The sequence below is a fragment of the Cebidichthys violaceus genome, unplaced genomic scaffold (assembly GCF_023349555.1).
Source record: "Cebidichthys violaceus isolate CVI_PGR_0920_01 unplaced genomic scaffold, fCebVio1.0.p SCAF_3, whole genome shotgun sequence".
NCBI classification, from domain to species: domain Eukaryota; kingdom Metazoa; phylum Chordata; class Actinopteri; order Perciformes; family Stichaeidae; genus Cebidichthys; species Cebidichthys violaceus.
This window is the reverse complement of record NW_027176483.1, coordinates 10,028,718-10,052,937: the sequence shown is the minus strand read 5'-3', so window position 1 is coordinate 10,052,937 and position 24,220 is coordinate 10,028,718. Positions and strand designations below refer to the sequence as shown.

At 42.1% G+C, this 24,220-nt stretch overlaps 1 protein-coding gene across 1 annotated transcript in view; it reads right to left on the bottom strand.

Annotated features, from left to right (window-relative positions):
* tln2b (talin 2b) overlaps nt 1–24,220 on the bottom strand; it is a 75,018-nt gene that overhangs the window by 18,585 nt on the left and 32,213 nt on the right. Inside the window, exons 7-38 of the mRNA XM_068722645.1 lie at nt 20,589–20,716; nt 20,216–20,279; nt 19,895–19,999; nt 17,546–17,701; nt 16,805–16,906; nt 16,641–16,717; nt 15,329–15,512; nt 14,725–14,838; nt 14,191–14,299; nt 13,390–13,598; nt 13,060–13,158; nt 12,325–12,492; nt 11,695–11,989; nt 10,268–10,434; nt 9,468–9,596; nt 8,368–8,481; nt 8,113–8,226; nt 7,854–7,988; nt 7,502–7,630; nt 7,284–7,386; nt 6,095–6,303; nt 5,580–5,699; nt 5,204–5,401; nt 4,593–4,732; nt 3,979–4,072; nt 3,423–3,512; nt 3,184–3,306; nt 2,436–2,579; nt 2,071–2,232; nt 1,780–1,920; nt 886–1,067; nt 33–165 (exon numbers count right to left, since the gene is read on the bottom strand). Coding sequence (XP_068578746.1) covers nt 33–165; nt 886–1,067; nt 1,780–1,920; nt 2,071–2,232; nt 2,436–2,579; nt 3,184–3,306; nt 3,423–3,512; nt 3,979–4,072; nt 4,593–4,732; nt 5,204–5,401; nt 5,580–5,699; nt 6,095–6,303; nt 7,284–7,386; nt 7,502–7,630; nt 7,854–7,988; nt 8,113–8,226; nt 8,368–8,481; nt 9,468–9,596; nt 10,268–10,434; nt 11,695–11,989; nt 12,325–12,492; nt 13,060–13,158; nt 13,390–13,598; nt 14,191–14,299; nt 14,725–14,838; nt 15,329–15,512; nt 16,641–16,717; nt 16,805–16,906; nt 17,546–17,701; nt 19,895–19,999; nt 20,216–20,279; nt 20,589–20,716 — 4,437 coding nt within the window. The remainder of the gene's footprint in view (nt 1–32; nt 166–885; nt 1,068–1,779; nt 1,921–2,070; nt 2,233–2,435; nt 2,580–3,183; nt 3,307–3,422; nt 3,513–3,978; nt 4,073–4,592; nt 4,733–5,203; nt 5,402–5,579; nt 5,700–6,094; nt 6,304–7,283; nt 7,387–7,501; nt 7,631–7,853; nt 7,989–8,112; nt 8,227–8,367; nt 8,482–9,467; nt 9,597–10,267; nt 10,435–11,694; nt 11,990–12,324; nt 12,493–13,059; nt 13,159–13,389; nt 13,599–14,190; nt 14,300–14,724; nt 14,839–15,328; nt 15,513–16,640; nt 16,718–16,804; nt 16,907–17,545; nt 17,702–19,894; nt 20,000–20,215; nt 20,280–20,588; nt 20,717–24,220) is intronic.

The following is a 24,220-nucleotide window of genomic DNA, read 5'->3' as shown; positions in this document are numbered from 1 at the left end:
CAAGATAGAGCTGATGGGGTACTTGAACTCACTTCCATGGAGATATCATCTCTGCAGGGCAAGGTCTGCCCAACTGCAGCTAGGGAAGCATGCTCAATGTCCCGGATACATTTATTGATGTTATCAATGGAGTAATCACACTCCCTCTGTCCTGGTGCCTTGTCCCTATCATCAGAAATGTTGAAAAATACATTCATCATTGTGCAATAAATATATAATACAATTAAAAGTATAAATAATGGGAAAAAAATCCACATTTAAATGAGAAGAATGGTTAGACATTTTGAGAAATTATTTTTTCCCTCTTTTTTGACAAGAGTTAGATGAGAAAATTGACACCACTTTCATATCTTTACTTAATATGAAGCTGCCGATTAGCTTAGCTCAGCATACAGACTGCAAGCAGAGGGACAGCTTAAAAGGTTAAAAGAAACCTCTAATGCTCACTGAGTAATCTGTTATATCTTGTTTGTTTAATCAAATGTAAAATAGACATGTTGTGGTTTTACAGGGATTTTGGCCGGGAGTGTTGTCATCACCATGAGGTCACCAGGCAACCATGTATGTATCTGATCTGGAGGATGATGATGGGGAAGATAGAAGTGGGTGAGGAACTACCTTTGCTAAAATGTGTTGCAGATCCACCGCGGCTCATCATCTCACCACTGCTCTATAGTGTTCTCTAATCTATTACAAGGCAGCGGGACTCTCAACAGATATTAACAACTGTGGCAATTTATTGCTTAGCTGAGCAGATATCATAGGATAAGCCCTCTGGCTTCAGAAACATTTTTTTCCCCTCTAACTGTGAGCAAACCATTATAAACTTTGACTCAGGATAATCCTGCAGGGACAGATGTGGCAGTAGGTGGGATTAATACCAACCTGATGGAGGTGATGAGACTCTTGATGGAGTCGGAGACTGTTCTGGAGTGGCCGGCCAGTATGGACCATGTGGGAGGATCTTTGGGGTTGAGGACCAGCGAGCGGGCTGTTTCTAAAAGGTAAGTGGAGCTATCGAGCATGGAGCGGGCTGAACGCACAATAGGCTCCTGAGCTGCTGAGCCCTGTGGAAATGAAAAGATTAGGGCATGTGAAACAACAGCCCAGGTAGCAGCTCAACAGCAAAGAGCTAGACACATTGGTATGACAGAGTTGTTAATATTCCTTGACTACCTTGAAGAGATCAAAGGTGCAATCAAAGAGAGGGATGAGATTAGAAAGACAGCTTTACACAGATGCAGGGAGAAACACCTTCAGTCTTTATGATCCGAGCCAAAGCCTCCCTCGACAATTAGATTAACAAGCTGAAGATTAGAGCAGCTGTGCTGAGAAAGAGTGCCGTTAAACACTGCCCTCCAACAGATTACAGCCATAAAGCTTTTAGAGGACTGTGCGAGAACTGCTCTGCTGAGATTGAAAAAGAAAAATCCATCTTTTCCACTCTTTTCTTGACATTAAAAGAAAAGGTAAAATTGGACCTCAATCCAATTCCCCCCATGTTCGCTGTACAAACGTTTCTGTGTTGGCTCATATAAAAGTGTCTGTTGAAAGGGGATTGAGTGCAGAAGTCACAAACATATTCAGGAAATCTCTCTAAGAGAAGTTTCAAGTTCCTCTGTAGGATGTGTAGGAAAAAATGACTAATAGGATGTTTCTGAAAATCTGATGAAAGACTGCCATTCATTCATTTCAGCTAAATAATGAGGAACTGTGGAAAGAATGAGAAAGAACGATCTAAATAAGGCGTTACAAACAAACATGAAAATGGATGAATACCTCATTGCTGATTTGCGCTGGGATGCTCGCAAACTCCGGGTTGTTGGCAAAGGTCGACAGGTTTTCTACAGCCTCAAGGAGTGGGTTCGTAGCAACACGGCATCTGTTTCTGTTGTCTTCTGAAAAATCCCCATCTGAGGCCTGAAACAAGACAACGCCATATGAATATTTGCCCATTTCAGTCATATTTTTGTAAGTGGCTGAATTATACACACATTCACAGCTTCTCGTGGGACGAAGAAATTCTGTAACAAATTTACACTCAACGTTTTGATCAGTTGGGGAGTTGACCTTGATGGTTTTGACAAGGTTGGCTGTGGTGTTGGCCACCTCTTTGGCCGACTGGACAAACTGTCTCCTAGCCACAGGGTTGGAGGTTTTAGAAGAAGCCAGGCGGCAGGCGTTACAGAGGGCTGAGGTGTGCTTGGCTACAATTGTTGCTGCAGACAAAATCTGACAAACAAAGAAACATCAACAAATAGGAAGCAGAGTTGTATGAATTGAGGCTTTCCGGTGAGGTGTGTAGAGTAAATAATGCATGACAATCAGGTTGATTTGAAGTTTTTCAAGCTTAATGAGCCATTTAATCAGTCATTAGAGATCTACATAGTGCGGTCCCCATATGGCAGGGAATGGCCCCACATGGACCTTCTTACCTGTGAGGGACTACTAGCTGGGTCTACTAAATTCTGACAAGCCATCTGTATTGCCTGGTGGGCCTTTGCAAACTGGATGGGATCCACCAGCCCCTCGTGGCCTGACTGGCTATTAGGATCAGACACGCCAACAAGATAAGAGGCCTACAGGATAGAAAAGGAAAACAGAGTTATGATAATGTATCAGTTTGTCACTAGACAGGTTCTTTATTGTCCTCCATGACTTCACTTGTTGTCACAGAGAAGCTAACACCCCCCACACACAGTCAACATTTTATGACATACATACATAAGTAGATGAATATATGAATAGGATCCTTACATAGATTTATATTGTATACATTGTGCATACGCTTTGTTCAGAGGGAACAAAAGATCTGTCAGAGGGTGCCCTTTTCCAGACTCGGCAACTGAATGTTGCACGGAAGTGAGGACGTTATTTTACAGTGCTAGTAGTGAGAGTCTGTAAAACCTCCAATGAAACTGGCTCATTGTCATGGCCAAGTGTCCTGCTCAGGTCTAAATGCCATTTATGAAGGGATTCCACCTGGTCAAGGTGTTTGAATTTCTTTTTATGTATTGTTTAGAACGCTGTATCAACCTATTTTTTAAGGTTCAACAATTTGTTTTCCTAATTGAAATGTAACGAAACTAATTCCAAGCATATATTTATAAGTAAAAAAGAGCTCAGAAGAAAGCAGAAGCCTGGTAACTCAGAGTGAGTAGTCTCGGCAAGCGTTGAGCTCACCTGTCCTGCAGCCTCCGTAAGCCCACACAGAGCTTTGGATGCCACACCCACACTCTCCCCGAATGCCACCACATCACCTGTCTTACAGTGCTGTGAAATACCTGCCATTGACTCTCCGAGGACCTGGGGCATGCAGAAATGGAGAAAACCAGTACAAATTAGATCCTCAACTGATCGACTAAGTAAAATACCTCTGACAGTTTAAGTATAGTTCACACGATTATTTTAAAAGCCTGTACCTTTGAATTTTCCATGACGCTCTCGATGCAGTCAAAGTAGGAGAGTTCGTTGACAGGCTCGTTGGGATTATCTAGGAGACCTCTGACAGCCTGTACACAGACAGAGATGATAAAAAAAACGAAACTACAATCGACACACCACATCCCTGCTATGATATAACACTTTTATCAACCACCTAGTTAAAAGAAGGGAAACACTATAAATGTATATCAAACTGATGGAAACATACCACCTTGATAAATAATTATAATCAAGCTTTTAAAATGCACAGCCTTATTCACATTTTCAGTTACTTGAGAATAAGTGAATGTAGGCTCCAGTATGCAAAAATGCTCTGGTTCAACCAGTGTCACTAATGCACTTACGACAGTTATGATTTTAATGTCCATGTAAAGTTAATGGCTCTATGAGAGTAATGATAATAAATGGAAGGAAAGGGTGAAAAATGCATCTAGTTTCCCTGATTAATAACATACAGGCATGTACAGGCAACAAAAAAACAGCCTGAAGAGAAGGAAAGTCTGTGTGTGGCACAGTGTATGTGAGGACGGCTACCTCCAACTCCCTCAAGGCGTTGTCACACTCCTTTTGTCCTGCTGCTTGCTGGGTACAGAGCGTGATCAGCTGGTTAATGCTCTCTGTCACTGCCCTGAAACACACAGGCAGCCACACAGGCTTTTTAGCTCTCACATGTGTCCTCCACATGCACGCACAGCCTGGCTTCGCTCACACATGATGCTTTAAGCTCTTCTACTCAAGCATGGCACTGCTGGCCTCTCACTGCGATAGGCTAACACAGGAGTGCTGAGATTGTCTTGAGTTTGTGTTCAGCTTTGCTGAGCACAGACAGGCCCGAGCCAAGGCTTCCATCTTCCTAATTAGACAGAGAGAAGTCAGTCAGGCCCAAAGCCCTACGGGGCCAGCTGTTGGCTTCTCACTACATACTTCCTCTAGCACTGCCAAACAGAGACAGCTTGGGAGTGGCATACAGATACAGCAGGTAGAATTTTTGTGACATTTAAGTATAAAATCTGAATTTTTCATAAATTGATGAAAGCAAAAATCTGAACTGGGATTCATATTTTGGACAAAATGGCTCAGTTTACTAGCAAACACTGAGAAAAGAGAATGTGTGATACATATCAGGTGCTATCTGCATCTTATCGCACCTTGCTGCCACAGCTAGAAGATTCTTAGCGTTGGCTGCACCTGGATCCACTGACAGAGACTTGGCAGCCAGTAGCAGCTTACTGGACGCCATGGAGATGTTCTTCAGATTACCAATGACTTGGAACTGGTCGTCCTTGCTCTGCACAAGCAAGGAAATATACAGGGGATTTTTAAGATGGCATTTGAGTATTTACTGTATCGCAACAGCTGTCAAAAGATAAAGTATTGTAAAGAATGTATTTAAGACTCTCTACCATCTCTTTCCTCACTCAGCAGGCCGCTGAGCCTGATTAAAGCTGAGTGTCATGCTACATCAACTCCAATCCCAGACGATCTCTCCAAGTTAATGGGCAAAATAACCATAACAAGAACATCACAAGATCTCATTACATCTGACTATGAATTAGACGAACAGGTCTGATTAACAAATGACTTAAACAGCTTAGGAAATAAAGTGTAACAAAGCTTGGCCACTTGGCATTTAAGTTTTTTTGCATTTGTCCATCAGGGTCTGAATGCTCCTCTCCGTGTGTAAAATACTGCTCACATTGGATCACCAATGAACTGTTTCAATGGAGTGTGGAGGGGGTGGTATGATCATGAAACCTACATGGGTGTGTCCTGCCATCTCAATGCCAACATCCAGGAACTCATCAAAGTCTTGGCTAAACTTCCCTGAGGCCGCAGCCAGCTGGCTGCTCGTTCCACGAGAGGAGTGGACGACCTCGCCTGCAGAGTGGTTGAGTTCAGCTGCTGTGTGGTTCAGATCACTCTGGGCCTCCTGGAATGTCTTACTGCAGGGAGGGAGCTTCAAAGACAAGACACACATCAATTAGAGAACACTGCAGAAGTCAAAGTCAAAGTCAGATGGAAATAACCTGTTCAGTTATGGGGTGGTATATTATTCACTGTATTTTGTTTAGTACGGATGTTTTTGTGTAAGTGCAAATACACTAAATGTCAACAAAAGTTGAGATGGGACTCACAATGTCCACCAGCAGTTTCTTGCTGGCTTCACCGATGCTTCTGAGGGCCATGTCAACATCCTTCTGGCCTGGCAGGCAATTCACACAATTATTCAGGGAGTGGGACACTGCTTTGGCCACCTGAAACACAGTACAGCGCTCTGTCAATGGACTGCCATTAGTCATTCTAACAATGTGACACACAATACAAAGTCCCAGAGAAAAGCTATAAGGGGAAAAACATCTCAAATGTAAATTGGGCTCACAGCGGTGCACAGTAATCCCTGTCACTAATTTATGCTGCTGTCACAGATATAAGCCAAACAATATGTTTATCCCCTGAAGGGCTGCAGGAGAATGATCAGTCTTACTCTGGCACTCCTGAGAGAGGAATACCAGGCTGGAGAGAAAATAGCAACGCTTAGAGGGGATGATTGTTATGGAAAGAAGACATTTTTATAAATCAGCGGTGGAGAGAGAGAGGAACAATGTGATCACTACATGAATATCATACATAGTACTGGGAGCTATGCTACCTGTGCCAGTCTCTGCTGACTCTCAGCGTCTCCGGGATGAACCAGGGCCTGATGGGCTTCATGAATCAGCATGGCCGAGCCCTCCATGACACACTGGGCTGAGTCTAACATCGCAGCTGATGCCTGAGGCTCCTTGGTGCTGGCTGCCACACCTCTGGCTGCTTGAGCCAATGTCCTTAAAGCCTGTGCAGTTTCTCTGGCAGCCACACCTGCGAACAACCACATTGAAATAGCATTGTGTAATTGTGATCATAGGAACCAAGATGGATGAAATACCAAGAAGCAAACCAAATCAGTATAATAACAGTATCTGTTAATACAAGAAAATGAACATACAGCCTGACTCCATCATAATCATGTAACAAAGGTGTAATATTCAATAGATATGAAGGAAGTATAATGTTATGTAGTGAGAGTAAGTAACCATGTTTCTGAACAAATTGAAACTGACGTTTTACTAAACATTAATTTCAATCTCATTAGTTTTACTTTGCAGCAGTGCTGTTTAAGCAATACAAACTGAGAGGTATGTGCATTTCCTGTCTTTACTATAATTGTAATTGCATTGTGCAAATCAGCTGGCAGGGGCTAACTGTACCACACTGAGAACAAACTGTGATGCTGAAAGGCCCTCATTGTTTGAATAAATGAGTTAATATAATAAATATGGCTCCACATGGGAGGTGCCCTTAACTTATTATAAACAGAGCCAAAAAGAGAAAAGCAGCAAATTGCATCAAATTGCATTAACCAGCCAAGTGGAGCCATTTGCTGATGGAATGTTAAATCTAGTGAAAATAAGATTAATGAGTAGTGAGCAGCACCGTGGGCCACAGCATGAAGTGCTAGGGGGAGCGTTCATTGTTAGAAATTCTTTTCTCTATCTGTCTTCATCTCTCCTCCCCTGAGATCCTCAATTGGGCCAGAACTGACGACAAAACAGCCGAGCTGGGCTCAGATTAAGGCAATAGTGATGGTACAAATAAAGGAGTTTTAATTTGCTCTACCTGCTTTATCCTCAAACTCCCCCTTGGCCCAATTTAAAGAAAAAGGTTTTGTCATTAAAATGTACAGTCACAAATCCACATATAGGTATTATATCTGTCCATTCTGGCAATGTAACTACTCTAGACAGCTACTTAAGCTACTGAGACCTGCTTTCTGTGTACGTACAATGCACTTCTTTTACCTGTATAATGTTCATTTCCCTGTGCAGCACATGTCAGCAACTGGGCCATGGAGGAGCCCACAGCCTTAGACGTACTTCCTAAATCCTGAGCACATTTCTCCAGCTGTGGGAGCAAAAGAACAGACACATAAACCATTTGATTCATAGTTGTGATCTCCTCATTGTGTAAGTATGTCAATTAAACTTTAAAGCAGATATTTCTACTGTTATGTACCGACCGACTCCCCAGGAAGAGGTTTGAGTTGGCCATCAATGACGGACATCTTCGCGTCCTGAAGCTCACTCTTCAGTGTCTGTACAGTTTTGAGGGCTGAATCGATCTCCAGTGGACCACAGGCTTCATGGGCCTTTAAACGACACACACATACACGCATACAGTAAATGTTCCTCACAAGTACCCATCCATTATGCAGTGCAGACAGGATGCCAGCCTATATGCTGTGTTTGGTATCTCTAAATGAGATCAAAGAAATGGGCTTACCTAAGTGCAGCCTAACAACAAACAACGGATAGCAACACATTTCCTACATCAGTGAGATGACTCCTGCTTTCTGTAACAGTGTTAGATACCTTCAGGGTTGCCGTCCTGAGCTCGGCAAGGCAGGTAGCCAAGTTTTTGGCACATTGTCCCAGTTGCATAGCAGCAGCCTGATCGGCCACCGTGGGAACTGCTGACTTTGCAGACGTCACCATCTTACTGCCAGGCTGAGCCATGTTGACAGAAAAACAACAACAACACTTCATTAGCATTAAAGAAGCAGTTTTTGTATGTGTATCTGATGACAGAGAGTTTAATAGTAGCTGACTGTGTCATGGTGAAAGGCCTCACCTGTAAGAAGGTCTGGCTGGCCATGATGAGGGCTAGCTGGGCACCAAGCTCCTCAGGCTGAGCCTGGCTGCTCCTCATCCCCTGCACCAACTGGGGAATGCTATCTGCTACTCCCTGCATTGAAACACACCAATAATGTATGCTTCATATCCACACCATCATGATTGAAAGAGCTGCATGTAATACATATTATAAAGATGTTATATTCATTGATTTCACTTTTTTTTAATCAGTAACAAGAGTACATAATCATACCTTGCAGCTGTGTACTAGCTGTTGATGTGAGACAGTATTTTTGTTGGAAGCAGCAGCATTTTGGGCAGCTGCAATGGTCTGAGTAGCTGCAGCCGCTGCCTGCTTAGCAGCTATCTGTTCAGATGATACAAATGGAAATCATTTCAGCTAAAGTAAAAGAGTGCTTGGCTGAGAGTAACATTAACTTTTGCTCTGTGCAGTATTGTTAGAGAGAAATGGGTGGGATTGCAGTGCTCAATCTATATTTCATGGGATGTTCAGTGCTTCTTTCCCCTTGCAATGTTTCCAAAACTAATGCACTGAAACACATTGCTTAGCTCACATTAATGCATAGACACAAGACTAGCTTTGAAGTGATGACAAGATTGAAAGCAGGGGGAGAATACATTCCTTGTTGAGTCGATGAGGAGGCAAGGATGATAAAAGAGAGCCAGAACATATACCATTAAACTGACAGAAAAAAAACAAGACTGAACTGCATGTGGAACTGACATGCTAGGTAGGAGTAGCATGTTCTACCCAAAGCATGTGCACATCTGCACAGCAGCTGGATGACAGTCTGTCAGGAGACAACAGGTAAGTTTAATGGGGTCTTAAGGGGTGACTGTGATAATTGTTGTATGCACACTTGCAGATTACTGACACTTTAGTCTTCATTGGCTCACACATTTGCTTGATTGAGGCGACCATTAGCACCATTACTGTGACCATCTGATGCAAGGAGGCAGACTGAGATATATGTCTGATAGCAACCCTGGGTAATGCATAGTTTATGTGCCTAGGAAATTGAACATTGGGTGCTCTCGGGGGGGACATCACTAATGGGATTTATAGCTCATTGTGACGGGAAAAGAGAAATAACACAGACAACTATACTAAATGGGCAACATTTGTACCGGGATTTCATTATCGGTATTGACATATTTTTCCTTTAGCTTGATGTACAAATTCTCCATTTATTTCTAATATATTTACACTAAAGAGATGAACAAATGTGTGAAAGAGATATTTATGTGGTATGGAGAAGGAAGGAGCAGTGTTGTGTTTCAATCAAGGTGAAACAACACATAGATGACACCACGTTGACTCTGTTGACTCACCTCCAGCCTGTTGACCAGTTTCTTCTTTATCGCGTTCTGAGCTGCAGCATTAGTGGCTACACGAAGCCCCTCAGCTGCCTCTCGAAGCCTCTGCTGCTGGTCCTCATTCTCTGGGTAAGCAGCCGCCCCCTGAGGGCACATAAACACATGACAATGAACGTATAATACAGCATATAACAATAGCTATTCAGACCTCAGCAATGAAAGTTTAAAAACTATGGTTAACATCATTGTGCAATAGATGCAAATAGGCATTTAGCTCTGTCTGCTTCTGGCAGTTTCCAAGGAAACCGTCAGTGACAGATTGCAACTTCCTCTTTGATAATGGCAGTGATATAGTTATTAATATGTCGCAGATCAAAAACATCTAATGTGCCATAGGCAGCGTTTCGATTGTCTGGTTATTTCACACTGATAGCATCCTGCTCGATAGTGACAGGGGCGTATTAAGAGCCTCTGATACTGGACCCTTTTATTTTCAATGTGAAATGATGCTGGTAGCTCATTCTATCAAATAAAAGCAAGTTAGCAAAGTTCATCTTATCATGCATTCAGTATATGACATTAGCCATGCAAGAACACCATGGGAGTGCTGATAAAAAAAGAGAAACACAGAATAAAATGTCAACAGTTGTGGATCATACTGATGTAACAGGGTTAAACTAACTATCAACTCTTCTGTATTACATATAAAGCACTAATCAAACTAAAAGATAATGTTATAGTGACTGAAAGCAAATACATTCGGTTTTTAAGTTGAGGTATTTAAGTAAATTACATTACTAGTTAAACACTGTTACCTTAGCTGCCTCCACCATCCGAGCTGTGGCATCAGCCAAAAGTTTGGCTGCAGCCAGCAGTTTCTTGGAGTTGTCAACATCAACTTCTGCCTCTGCATCAGACCTCATGGCATTGACCAAGTCAGAGGTGGCCTGGGCTAACACCCTAGCCTGACGCACCATCTCACCTGTTCATACATACATTAAGTGAGTACATAAGGGCAGATACACCACACAACTAGGATAGCAGCACAAATACAAGCCTATATTACAGATGAAATTCAGTTTTTGCTGCAAAGCTGATTTGATGTTTTTCAATGAGGCCTGTTTGTTGTGCAGATTGTTGTAGTTTTGTATCCATTTCGAGTGCCAGAACTTTTTGAAAGTAATGTTTACATTTCAGAGTTGTCATCATCCATTTAGCTATTATATTTTCTGGATATTCAGTTGAGGCTGCAGAGATAAAATGACCAGTGGAAATGTCTATTTTTGACTAATCAGGCGACTTCAATAAACATTTTAAGATACACCATGCGTGTAATTGATGCAAAAATCCTGTACACTGAGCGTAATACAGCCAGATATATTAAATGGACACCCATTTTAAGAAGAAATGGTATGATGGATTGTCTGACAGTTGACAAATTAATAATATCTTACAGTATTATATTATCATGTCACCCAACCATTGTGCATCACTAAGACATTTCTGTAAGTGTCCTAGTCTTGCTTAGTCACAATCACAGCTTCATTAACTTTTATAAGTAGCTGAAGGTGAGTCATCCTCTCTCACAGAAATCAGAGTCTTTGCAATATATGTAACATCTCCCCACACATCTGCTATAAAAAGATGAGTTTCCTCCAGCTCGAAATAACTCACCCAAAGTCTGTGAGAAAAGACAAGACATCTAGGTTCCTTACAACCTACATCCAATGGCTTTGGAAATCATCCAATACACTATCTGTAGAATAGAATCTCTCATCACTGAATGTTGATCTTTTGCCACATTATTTTTTTCTTGTTGATTTATAGAAAGTCAAAAGTTTGTCCCTCCAAAAATGCCCCTCCTCATGTGTTTCTTTTGAAGTTTCAAAGCCTCCCTGATGCTGATTGAGACCAGATTGAGAGCTCTGTAGTGGTTTTGGATGACATGTTTCTTACAACCCCTTGAGAATTGGCTGGGTTTGGAATTTCTTCAGCCTCATGGTTCGAACCATAACAAATATCCTGAGCTTCACAACGTTTCACAGGATTGTTAGATCACTTAACATCGACACAAATGCAAACAATGATCTGAAGGCCCTCTTCTGCACCCAAAACACATGACAACATGTTAAGTGAAAGCAGGTAAGCCCACTCATTTATTGTAAATACTTGTTGTGAGCACATTTTTAACTGGACATTACCCACAACATTCTATAGCCTAGAGTATATTTTTTGTACTCACCAGCATCACCCATGGAAGTGAAAATGTTTTCTGTCACATTCATGATTGTGTCTGTGGCCTGGTCGTAACGTCCGATGGGCTCCCCACAGCTGGCGTAGTGGCGGACGTGCTGCAGCAGGTCGCTGAGGGCCTGGCTCACCACACCGGCTGCTGCCCCGACTTGCTTCAGCAGCTCGCCGTCGTCGCTGGCCGAGCGGCAAGCCTTGACGCAGGTTTCCACGGAGCGGTCCACCAGCTTTCCGGCCTCGACAAGCTGCTCCTGACACACTGGGGAGCTGATGGTTGGGCTCACCACCTGCACCATACACAGTCGTTAGCAGGAACGGAGGATAATTACAAGAGTTAAGACTATTATGATATTAGACAGACTGTGTCACAGTAACACACAAGAATTCAGGCCTTTAGAAAATTAAAAGGTAAATTGTTATTCAGTCATTTCTGATAAATAAGTCACTTATTTTGTTGAAGATATGGCACAAAGACCTGTTGAATGTTAAACAAGTTCAACGCTGCACATCTTCATAGTAAACTGTAAAAAAGCTGCAATGGCCAGTGTCATACACCCTACTTTGATGATTTCTTGTCCTTTACCTACTTGGCTACTGAGATGAACAAGTTTTAAATCAGTACCTTGGTGCAGGCAACCAGCTGTGAGGTGGACAGGGCACACTGAGTGGCAGCTGCGATCACCCGGTTCTGCAATATGGTGTCCTCGGCCACCTGGGCCACGTTCTTGGCCTTCAGGACTAACATAGCAGCTGCATTGGCCACTGCTTTGGCCAGATTCATCAGGGTGTCCTGCAACATATTAATCAATGTCCTTCACTGAAACACACTACAGCTGTGAAACATGTGAGGGAAGGGACCAGGAGAGTGCAAATGTTTTTAACTAATTTTGGTGAAATTGTGTGAATATTGGCCATCTAATACGAGAAGAATAACAATAGTGTAAAACTACCTTAGACAAGAGGAAGATAGTGAGTATGTATTTTAGGAAGTGAATAATAAATCTGTTGTACAGCAAAGCAATTTGGTCACAAGTGGTATCAAGGCCATGAAGGGCAAATGATGTGTATGTGGCAGGTGAATGAATTTCAGTGTAAAAGCACAAATGAGGCAGATCTTGAAGGCTTCAGATAACCTTGTATTAATGGATGTCTGAGATACTGTATTGTCGTTTTACTACTAAAAACTCTCCCTCTGACACTTTGTTATAAAATTCACATGAAGTAACTACTCTAATAATAATGTCTGAGGTGATTACATGAGTGTGTATTGCCAATTGTAATGGGGGCCTGAGGTTATGTGTGTGTCTTCCTGTTTGGCCAGCAGTGTCATAGAAACAGGGAGTGGGTGGCGTCCAACCTGGAACTTCTCGTCGGTCTCGCCCTCCCCCATGTGACGGAGCAGGTCCCCGCTGGCCTGTCCGATGCTTCCTGCAGCAGTCAGCACCGTCTGTCTGGGCTGTGGGAGAATGACATCACCACATCCATTACTCTGGCTTGGCCCGTTCTCAATAATTCTCCATGAATTATCTAAACCAGACTTCTGGATCAAAAATCATCCCAGAATACCTTCATCTTCACTGGGACACTGATATAAATCATAACATGCAGTTCAACACAGTTTGTGGCTTTGTGGCTACCAGGATTACAGCGAAGTCCAAGTCAGTACAATCATCAGCGGGCGTCTCACCTCAGCGGCTGCAGGCTCAACAGAGCTGAGCAGATCCGACACAGCTCCTGCCAGCATCCTGGCAGCGCCCATGAGTTTGTGTCCACTGCCCACCTCATCGTCCATTAGTGCCGCAAGCAGCTTGACACCCTTGGACATCTCCGTGAGGTTGGAGGAGATGGTGGTTATGGCGCAGCCCACCGCTGTGTAGTCTGTTTCTGTGGGCTCACCTGTGGAAGTTGGAGCGTCATCATTACAAACTACACGTCTGCTGTGCATCTCAATTTGTTGTGCTGCTGCCACATTGATTTAGTCAATCCATGGGACAGCGTGAGTGTCGCATGCTATAACACACACATCAGTGTCAGTGTCATAATTAGTGCCTATTTGAGATGGTTCCACAGTGATGAGCACGTTGATGAAGCAAGTGGCCGTGAAGAGGACACAAATTTGTATTAGCAAGTGGAGTGTGTATAAGTGCAACCAAACAGATGGCGAGGTAAGATTAAAACCCTACAATAGACTGGCAGGAACTTGACTGGCACTGTGCCAAACGACACGGGGAGCAGAAACAGACACTGCCAGTAAGTTGAGCTTCAGTTCAAGAGTTATTTATCAGTAGAAATCAGGGAAAAAAATTGGAAATGCACTTTTATTTAAAAGATCATCGTCATTGAGGGCTTAACAGTGACTGATTGATTCACACAATAATGTATAGATAAACTTTATTTTCACAATATTGTCCAGCACAGACATCATAAAACAGAATTCTGGAGTTGATGATGAATACTGAAGCTGTTTAGTATTCTCCTGGGTACTCACCTGCAGTGAGATTGACCACAGATGCTGTTCCAGCAGTGATGGCATCAACCTGAGAGTGGATTTCATGTTTGGATTCATCCACTTTGTTCTGAACCCAAACCCTGGATGCCTTTCGGTGGAGGAGGAAAAGAAGAGCTATTGGCTTTCATCACAGTGGGTGATTTTCAGCTCAAATAAACTTTCTCATGCAGAATTAAAGGACTAGGGCTGTACAACACCTACGGGTTTGGAAACACTCAAGCATTAAATACAGCCTCTATATTTACAGTCAGTGTGGTATCCTAATTATATTGGAGAAATATGATGGACTTTGATGTGATGCAAATGCTTAATTCTTTCTAATCTGTCTTTGCTTTGAAAACCAGAGGTTGCAACATCAGTAAGCACACATTCAGTGTGAGTTTTAGAAAAGTGGAACTCTAGGGGTTTCTGAAAATGATGATGTAAAGGAGGAGTACTACGGTATATCTATCCATGCTGCATCTACTGTAAAATACTTCTCTAAACTGTGTAGTAAGTGGGAGGGAGACTTACCAAATCATGGCCCAGTGGAGGCAGATTATCTACATATCCCAGGTCCGCCTGAGCCTGCTGCACAGCCTGCATACTGCTGTTTATGGTCCCCATCAGGGCCTGTTGGGCCAGACTCTGGCAACAACAAGCAACAGAGACACACAGAGAGTAAATGAAAAGCAATCTAAATTCACAATATGTATTGTACAATGTTCCGGAAAATCTGTGAAACTCTCGGTCGTGCAATCTAATGTCTATAAACACAGATGGGCTTTTAATGTGAATTGAGATATGTTTCATTCCCTATCTCACTCTTAGCCCTCCTCATATTGTTCATTGTTGTTCATTGTTGACAGCAGGGACCACAAGCAATATTTCAAACTCTGCAGATTTACATGATGTACCTCGACACTGTGTTCTGATAAAATTATAGAACTGAGCACAGCAGCGGTGCTACACGATTTTCTCATTCCTTCGATTCAGTTTTTTTGGTTTTAATTTTAATTACGGAGACTGGCCCAAAGTTCGATGCTTCCATTTCATGTCAAAATGTGGTGACAACAGGGGAATAGGACATTTGTCCAGGACGCCATGTTTGCTTGCAAGTGCAAATGCTCTTACTCACCAGCGGGGGCATGTGTCCTCTGTGCATCTGCCCTGTGGTGATTTGCTGCTGGGCCGAGGGCATAGTACCCACATTGAAGGTGTCAGGGCCACCAATAGACCCAGACCGGATTATACCTGGAAGTGCTACTGAGCCATGCTCCACACGGCCCACTCGATTGAATTGCTGCTGCAAAATTGTGGACCTTGTACAGGAAGAAAAGAGATAGGACGTGCATGTTGAATTTCATAATCAAACACATTTCAATGATGACACTATTTCAGTGTGTATGTTTATTCAACATACATGCACAGGATGCAGTCCAACCTAAGGGCCTGAGGGTCTAAAGGAAAGCATGTGTGTAGTGGAAATATCAGTAATATACAGTAAGATGAAACACTGCATTGTCTGTAAGTCTATAGAAGTATTGCATTGGAGTAACATTATGTTTTGTGTTACTTGTGAGTGTATCTTTAAATGCAGATAATTGTCCCAGATAATAACACAACTGTTTCTAATTTAGATTAAATTAAATTATAATTAAAACAATTATCCCGCTAAAAACTGTTCACAAGGTGAGTAGATATTGTCAGAAAAAAAATATTGTACGGAAGAAAAATCTGTTTTTCTGCCCAGTTCAACAGATGCTCCTGACTCCATTGGTTAATTATGGCTTGTTTTGAGAGGCAGCAATTATGTTTTTGTGCTGAGAACCACAACATGAGTCAATTGGCCCATAAGCAGCAGGAATATGATGCCCCATTCTGCCAGAGAGTGGTTTCGCTAAGAGCCATGTGGATTTCCAGTGACAACAAATTTCCAAGCTCTGTGTGATAGAGCCCTGGTCCATCAGCATTACATTCATTTCCATCATTTACCAAGCTACACAGGGAAATCAGGAGAGATGGCATCCAACTGGGAGATATAAATTAATGAATAAAACTGCTTCCAACGAGGTGATTTCTTTACCTGCGTGATATCTTAACTTCTGAATTATGCAGTTTTTCTTTGTGAAATAAGATGATCATTTTGTGTCTCGAGCCTGAGGCAGGTTTTGTGTTTATGTCTGCACAAAAAAAAATCTACAAGGAAGCAATTTAGCAAATTATATTCTTGAATATCGAGAACAGTGTTAGTTGTTTTTTTATATATATATAAAGTGCTTTTTTGTGTTTAATTCTAACGTTACCTCTCTTGGGGGTACTGCTGGCAGAAATGTAATCACATGCACGAATAAAACAGTGAGGTTTAGATTCATGAAGAATAACTAGACTTGTGTTTGTTGAATCAGACTGGTCAACATCCTCCTAGATAATACATGAGCAATACTCACTTCTTAGGGGACACCGATTCCTCCAGCATGGTGGATTCCTCATCTCCCTCAAGGCCAAAACGATCCTTACTCTGCTTCTGTAGAAAGAAGAGCAACAGACATCACAGTCAACAATATCGACTGAATGTATGTCTAATATCAAAAATGTATTTTTTATTACTTGCCTTTTTAAGAATGATGTCAATGTAACCAGCAATGAGTTGGGATATCTGCTCTCCCTCTGTAGTCTGGACCGAGTAGTAACTCTCCTGGTACTCTCCGAAATCCTTTGTAATGAGTTGAAGACAGCAGAGGTTCAGGGCGATATTTTAACATCTATCTGGCATTGCTAAAACATTCTATACCTAATAAGCTTCTATGGCCCATCCTATTTCTCCAAAGACCTGATTAGAAATTACATGTAGTGATTCCCCAATTTTTAACTTCAAAGCATTCTACAGAAACGCTAGGGTGAATATTTTCACATTAAATCAATGTTGGCAAATATACCTTAGAGTATTTTTTTCAAATTTGCATAATCTATTAATCTTTAAATGGAGCGCTCCTTTCCATTAAGGGAGAAAAACAGACAGTACTGTTGCCAGCAGCTGGAAAAGAAAATTGAAAAAGCTTTCAGATAAATAATACATCTCTATTCTGCACATTCTTCCGCAGGCATCTATTGTTAACTCAGATGAAATAGCTGGCTAGCATGGTGAAAACATTCAATATTGAAGTCTAAGGTCTCAACAATTTTTAGGATGCTGTTTGTATTTGGAAATGAAAACTGGGGAAAAGATGAAAATGGGATGCAGAGCCTTGTAAATCAAGCTGTTCACAGAATAACTGAATATGTGCACAGGAAAAGGGAGTATACAACATCTGTGAGTAATGCTGAGAACGTCATGCAGATAGTCGCACAGTACCAGGGTGAAGCTCTTGGGGGAGGCAGCCCATCTCTTGACTGTTGTCAGAGGCCAATCCTGCACCACATCCTTCGTCTTCTCATCCACTCGCATCACTGACTCTTTGGTTATCCCCAGCAGCCGCGGGACAAGCTTATTTTTACCCTTCATCTTTTCCTGTCAGATAGGACAACATGAGACAACATTTACGTCGGTGCTTCACACCTACACAGATGATTCATTCAAGGCGAGAACACAAAAAACGGTGTGCCATTCTGTTTGTGCTGTCGTAATACACGCCGTGTCTGTGGTTTACAGCCCCGATTGGAGGAGGAGAAGGGCAGCTGTGAACTGACCCAGCAGAGTTCGGCCTTGTTTAACTGCTGCTTTATTGAGCAGGGTCTCCTCGGGGTTTAGTCACTGTCAGCACAACAGCATGGTGCTTCCACAAGCTCTCTGCCTCAGAAGCTACGGTGTCCTCCACTCTCTGCCCACTGAAAATCTATTACAGCTCACTTCAGAGACTGAGCCTACACTTGGCTCCCCTCCAGGGGTGCAGAGGACGACACAAAAATTATCGGTTTGTAGAGACGGGGGAGTTCAAAATACGTACATTTTATGTCTACAGGCCATTGTTTTTCGTTGTTTTCTTTTTTTTTTTTATCACTGAGAGCTCTGAGAACCTCACAAAGGCCAATAATAGAGCGGTTTATAGGTTCGGGGCTCTTAAACACAAGGACAGATAACATTATCCCAGTATTCATGATATCTTCGTACATAGATTTATTAAACACTTCCATTGTTTTAGGTTGTGTTCCTTGAACGTCACAATTATCAAGGCTGATTTCAAGCAGGAAGTTACATTTTCTAATCTGAAGTGGGTAGCTAAGGTATTATGCTATCTTAAATAGATTGACCTTGATTATTGTTGGGGAAAATCTGCAAGAAAACACAATAGAAGTGGGAGGCTTTATATTGCACGGGCCTACAAACACACACATCTACAGGCTCATTTACTTTAATATACAGTTTTTCCATTTGTGTGAAGATTACAGCTATAGAGGACTTTCCTACCTAGAACCTGCAGTTACTAAAGACTGACAGATGAGAAATGTAAGGTTACAACAAACTCTCAGATGTGCTTCAACAAAGCCAGGTCTGTGCTTTTGCCTCTGCTAGCATCAAGAGCAGAGTGCAGCTGGAGTGAATTATTTAACAGTCTTGAAATCTCCATCACTACATCTCCTCATCGAACGCAGACAGGGCTCGTCCATGTTGATGCACACTCACTGTACCATACGCGCACTCGCGTACAAAGATAATCTGAACTCTGCAGTCTGCTTTAACTACAGGGCCAAAAATTCCATTTATTGCCCATTAAGACCCCAGCAGACAACTGCACGCTTCCTATTTTCCCCTCTTTCCTGCAAGTTCGTAACCAAATGGGCTGCTGTCAGAGAGCTTTTAAAATATCTGCTGGTGCGACTTCATCCCATTCGCATGCTGCACTTCCATTCCACTTTTGAGTTCGCCAAACCAGAACGGAACAGAATTGCTATTGTCACAAGTATTTCACAGCACAGAGTGTGCTGCTGAACTGCAAACGCACAAGCTTCCACTCTGGAGGTTGCGATTGGTTGTGATAATGGGGTTTTGTGTCGTTTTCAACAAGCTTTCATACCTGTCTGACAGCACAGAGCATATCAGAGCAGCTTTCTAATCACAGCTGCCTCTTATTAGTACAGCAGCATTATGCGCCTGTTTTCTATAACCAGATGTATCTTTAAATTAGTATTGCTCAGTAATTACTAAAGGGAAACCCTGGTTTTATTTTCGTATCTTCAGCCCTCATTTATATCAGTTATAATAACATTGTACTTTAAGTACTGCAAGTTAACTGCTGAGACCTGCAAATGTGGCTCTTTACTGCAACAAAGTTAAACGAAGCAGGAAACACAAGCGGCCAGACGATCACACTCACCGTTTATCTACCACTTTTTTATGGAGGTAAAACAAGCATGGTAGGTCAAAGCTGAACCAGGAAGCCTGTCTGCAAACTTTGATGGACTTTTACAACAACCAATGGATGTTTGGTTTGACCATTCCCCTTTGTTTTCTCTTCCAAATACAGTAAGTTTGGTCAACCCGGGCCTAACTCGACTCTTTTGCTCTTTTGAGCAATGCTGCTGCACTTCTAGATCTCATGCAATAAACTCACCATATCTAATGATGATGATCCGAGAATAAGATGCAAGATGTAATTATTCTTTAATGGGATTTGTTTTGTGGGAATGTGAGTATACTGTCTGCTGTGTTTATAAATCCAATGACCTCTTTACTGGGGTAAAGAAGCATGGTTTTAGCTCTTACCTTTACCAGGAAGAAGGACACTCCATATGTCAGCAGGGACCTGGCGAGCTTCACATACTTCACTTTTGCCTCAATCTCCGTCATCTCTCCACAGTTTTTATGATCCTGGACAAACAATACAAGTCACATCTCCACCTCCTTCATTGACTAATCATTTCATATGTTATGTGTTACGTTATGTGATCTACATGTTTTGTATTTTGTTAATTTATGACTAAACATAGAAAAGACCAAGTTAGTCTAATTCCCAGGGGCCGCATACAGTTTCAAACACATTTTTTTGTTTTTAAATACAACATTCCAGCAATATAATGTACATACTTGGAATATTTTCTTCTCGGACCCTCTCTGCTTGATGTACTCTTTAGGTAGGAACTCCTTCAGGCTACAGAGATAAATTACATTTTTAAATGGTTACTCTTTTGAGCTACAGACATTTCCTTTTCTGTTAACATACCTTCACATATGAGGTCATTCTTGCCCTACTGCCTACATATCAGAAAACATTTGTAACAGCTGACATCACCCTTGAGCTTTCCACTGGAGGAAATCCCTGAAGCAACGGCCTGTACTGAAGCAGGAGATAACCACTGTGTATGCACAGCTGCGAAATGAACATCTAAAAGTACAACATGAGGAACAGAGTTACTGTGAATGTTGGTGTTAATGCAACTTTTTGATAAGGAAAGCTTACTCCAGGAATCCGGGCTTGTGTTTGTGCTCCACGTGGGGTCCGAACTGGATCTGAGCCTGGATGCCTGCGAACTCACAGGCTTTATCAAAGGAGACAGGGTGGGATCCATTCAATATATCATCCCTAGCCTGAAGGAGACACGATGAGAGAGGGAGGGGGGAGAAAGTGAGAGGCAAAAACACACATCCAGGAAAAGGATACTACAAAGGCCTGGGAATTATCCAAAATTCACCCAACAGAGCTCCATAATGAGCACATCATTGTGTGCTTTGAATGCACTGTGGCTTCAGTGAGGATGTCTTCTAAGTGAATGACTAAGTGTATTTCTAGAGCAGGGACATCATCACTGAGACTCATCCACGCAGGGGAGCCAAATAAGATTTGTTTGTGACAATAAAAGCCACTCGGTTGGCTTTCAAATGTAACAGCTCTGACAAGTTATCATCACAGCCCATTAAGTGTCATTAAAAAAAAAAAACACATAACAGAAATGTATCAGTTTTTCACAATATCCCATCTGCATTACAGAAGGGCCCTCAATATGATGTAAAGAGATCTAATGACGGGATTTCTTTTCCACCGAGCAAAAAAGAAAAGAAAGAAGAAGAAAGCTTGTGTCTTGTTTGGTGCTCTAGGGACATCACTTATGTTTCAATGCTTTTTCAGCCAGGCTGTCGACATTATCGTCCCCATTTAGGTAAATGGAAAGGGAGAAACCTTTCTCGACATCAGTCAAATGGTTGCCAGTGTGTGCTGCGTTCTCCACTCCCTCTTTCTAGTTCTCTGCTGCAAAATTAATGGCTCCAAAAGCTCGATGCCAGTGAGAGAGACTCCATCAGTGATTTTTAGCATTAGCATATCAGTGCACAGCGTGGACTCGGCTCATTCTTACGTCCTATTACATCAATGGAAAACTAAGCGGCAGCTTACTGCTGTAATGAGGACAACAATCTCCTCCACTCACAATCAAGTCCTTTCCCCAGTGCAATTCACAGTGGAGTACATACAGTAAGCTCTTACTGAAGAGAAAAAGACACTCTAAAATTAGCCCTCACACATGCCATTCACTCTGCTGTTCACTAGACGGTATTACTGTAAAGTAAGATGCTAAGATGTCAATGTAAAATTTGACAATTTCTATTAGGTTTTGCTGCTTGGCACAGATTTGTTAAAAAAAAACAGTTATTTAGAAAAAAAATATTTAGTTTGCAATAGCCTCAGTGAGGGTTTGCATTAACTTTACAATCTGTCCCACAGATGCACATAAAAGTAGAGTACAGCACAGCTGCTGTGTATACTAATATGCACAATAGTATGTTATTATCATGTTTTTGGAGTATCGTAGTTATGCATTTGCATATGTAAATATGGTTTCAGAAACCAGGTCACGCCTTTCCTGGTTTTGAGAAACTCAGATGGGCTTGCTGGAGCACTGATTCAAACTAGGATACTGTTGGATGCAAACACTTTAACCACATTTCACTGATACATCCTCAACTCCAGTTTCCATCTGCCAATAAAACAAAAAAAAATGTATGATCCACACCATAAACTGATAACACCATTACACCGGTAATGCAAAGGATACATTTTATCGGTTGTTGCACTCACTTTCCATTACTGGCAAAAAGATGAGGGAGCCAATATTCTACAGAGTGGTAAATGCAACAGTGGCCAAGCAGTCAGAAACCAAAGTGGGCTCATCCTAAATTGCTGCGTCATTCAGGTCCGGAAATGACAGTTTGATACACAGATGACCATTTGCCTGGATTCTAGCCTGTTTAGAAGAATGAACAAGGGGGTAAACAACCAGTCTGTCTCTATCAATATTCATATTCCACCTATGTGAAGGAAATGGTGATAGGAAGAACACTATAGTGGAGTAGGAGTGTATCAGCGTGTACAGTGAGAAGTGTCATTTATGGTGGCAGCCCTGGACACCTGCTGAATATGATTGGAAGTTGCCAGTCAGGTGATAACCACAAAGCTGTGAATGAGCTGGCAACAGTGAAGTATGAAACAGCTGAGGCCAATCAGCTGATGCAAACAGGACACATATGGAGCAAAGCCTTTTCCATATGATCAAAACCTGGATAAGATTAAGAAAATGGGATACTGTTGGCATGTCAATATACTTTGCTTACAGTGCGGTATATATTATATCATCCAGTTTGGCATTGCCACATACAGTAAAGATTAAGATCAACATTGAATTAATTATTGGCTGGGTCATTTCAAATCAATAAGCAAACATCAGATGAAGCAGACAATTTACAGATGCACGTCTCTCTATTTGGTCAAATGACTGGCCAGATTATTCCGCCAGAATTATTAACAGATAAGACAGTGAGGACCGACCTTGACTTTTCTCAGAGCGGATATGGCAAGTGATACAGGCGCTGGTTTTAGGGACATTTTAGAGCTGCACGAGCGGAAGTGAAGCACAAGACATCGGAGGCTGGGACACATACAGCCCGAGGCTACAACACTGAGGTCAACTTGTCCACCATGGCTCAGCACACAGAGTATAATGCAGCCTTCAAAATAAATGCTGACATAGGGCTACACTAAAGCGACTAAATGCACACAGTGCTCAATCAGGATGGTATAAATCAGTGAGTAAAGGAATATTTAAGAGCTTGATGAGCCAGACAACATAGTTGTATTCGGGGGCATCCTGGGGACTCATTAAACTGCAGTTCTGTACCTGAACTGGCCTGGTTCAAATCCGACCTTTGGTTTCTTTATTTTCTCACATTTCCAATAAAGCAAAAATGCTTCACAAGCTCTTACAGACCTAACGATGGAAGAAAACATGATGAAATGTCAGGAGGCAACAGGACAACATATTATTTTGAAGACAAATTCTTCATCCGTCCCTGCTTTGGACTATGCTGTCTCACGGTACAAATAGTATGCTTTCAGAATAAACTAAAGTGATCCAGAGCAAAATCAAAGAGCAGGATACACAGGGGGATGCTATTGCTACAGAGGTTTATCCTGGTCTTAGCACAAATACATGACAGAAAGGGAGTGGCCGAGTAGTAAAGGAGATTAGTCTGTTACTGGCAGAGCTTCCATTATGTGTGTGTGTGTGTGTGTGTGTGTGTGTGTGTGTGTGTGTGTGTGTGTGTGTGTGTGTGTGTGTGTATGTGTGTGGGTTTGAAATCATGAAAGCCTCAAATCATTAATAAACATTTGACATCATCGCTGAATCGCAGGGATGCTCTGTCAAAGAAAAGCCAGCAGTAATGTCATCATCCACGCAATCTGAATTCAATTACTCAATCCTGCTGAGTTTCTGAGAATTACAGGAATTCTGAATGAGTAAGTAAAAAGCTGTGTAAAAAAAGAAGACAAGAAGTGGAAGACAAGCCTGGGGTATGTTCCACTCTGCTAAAGATCCCTCTTCTGGCTCTGTTTGGCCTTTTTAACACAGTGACAAATTAGAGCCAAAGCCATGTGAAGAGTCTCTGTGATCTGCCTGTGTAACAATCCCAGTGTGTGTCAGAGAGAGATCGAGAGGGAAAGATAGATGGGGAAGGATAGAACGGAGAGGCAAAAAGGAGGCGGGGGCAAGGGGCGGGGTTGTTATTGTGAAAGGAAATATGAGTCTGTGTTGAGCGGAGAGC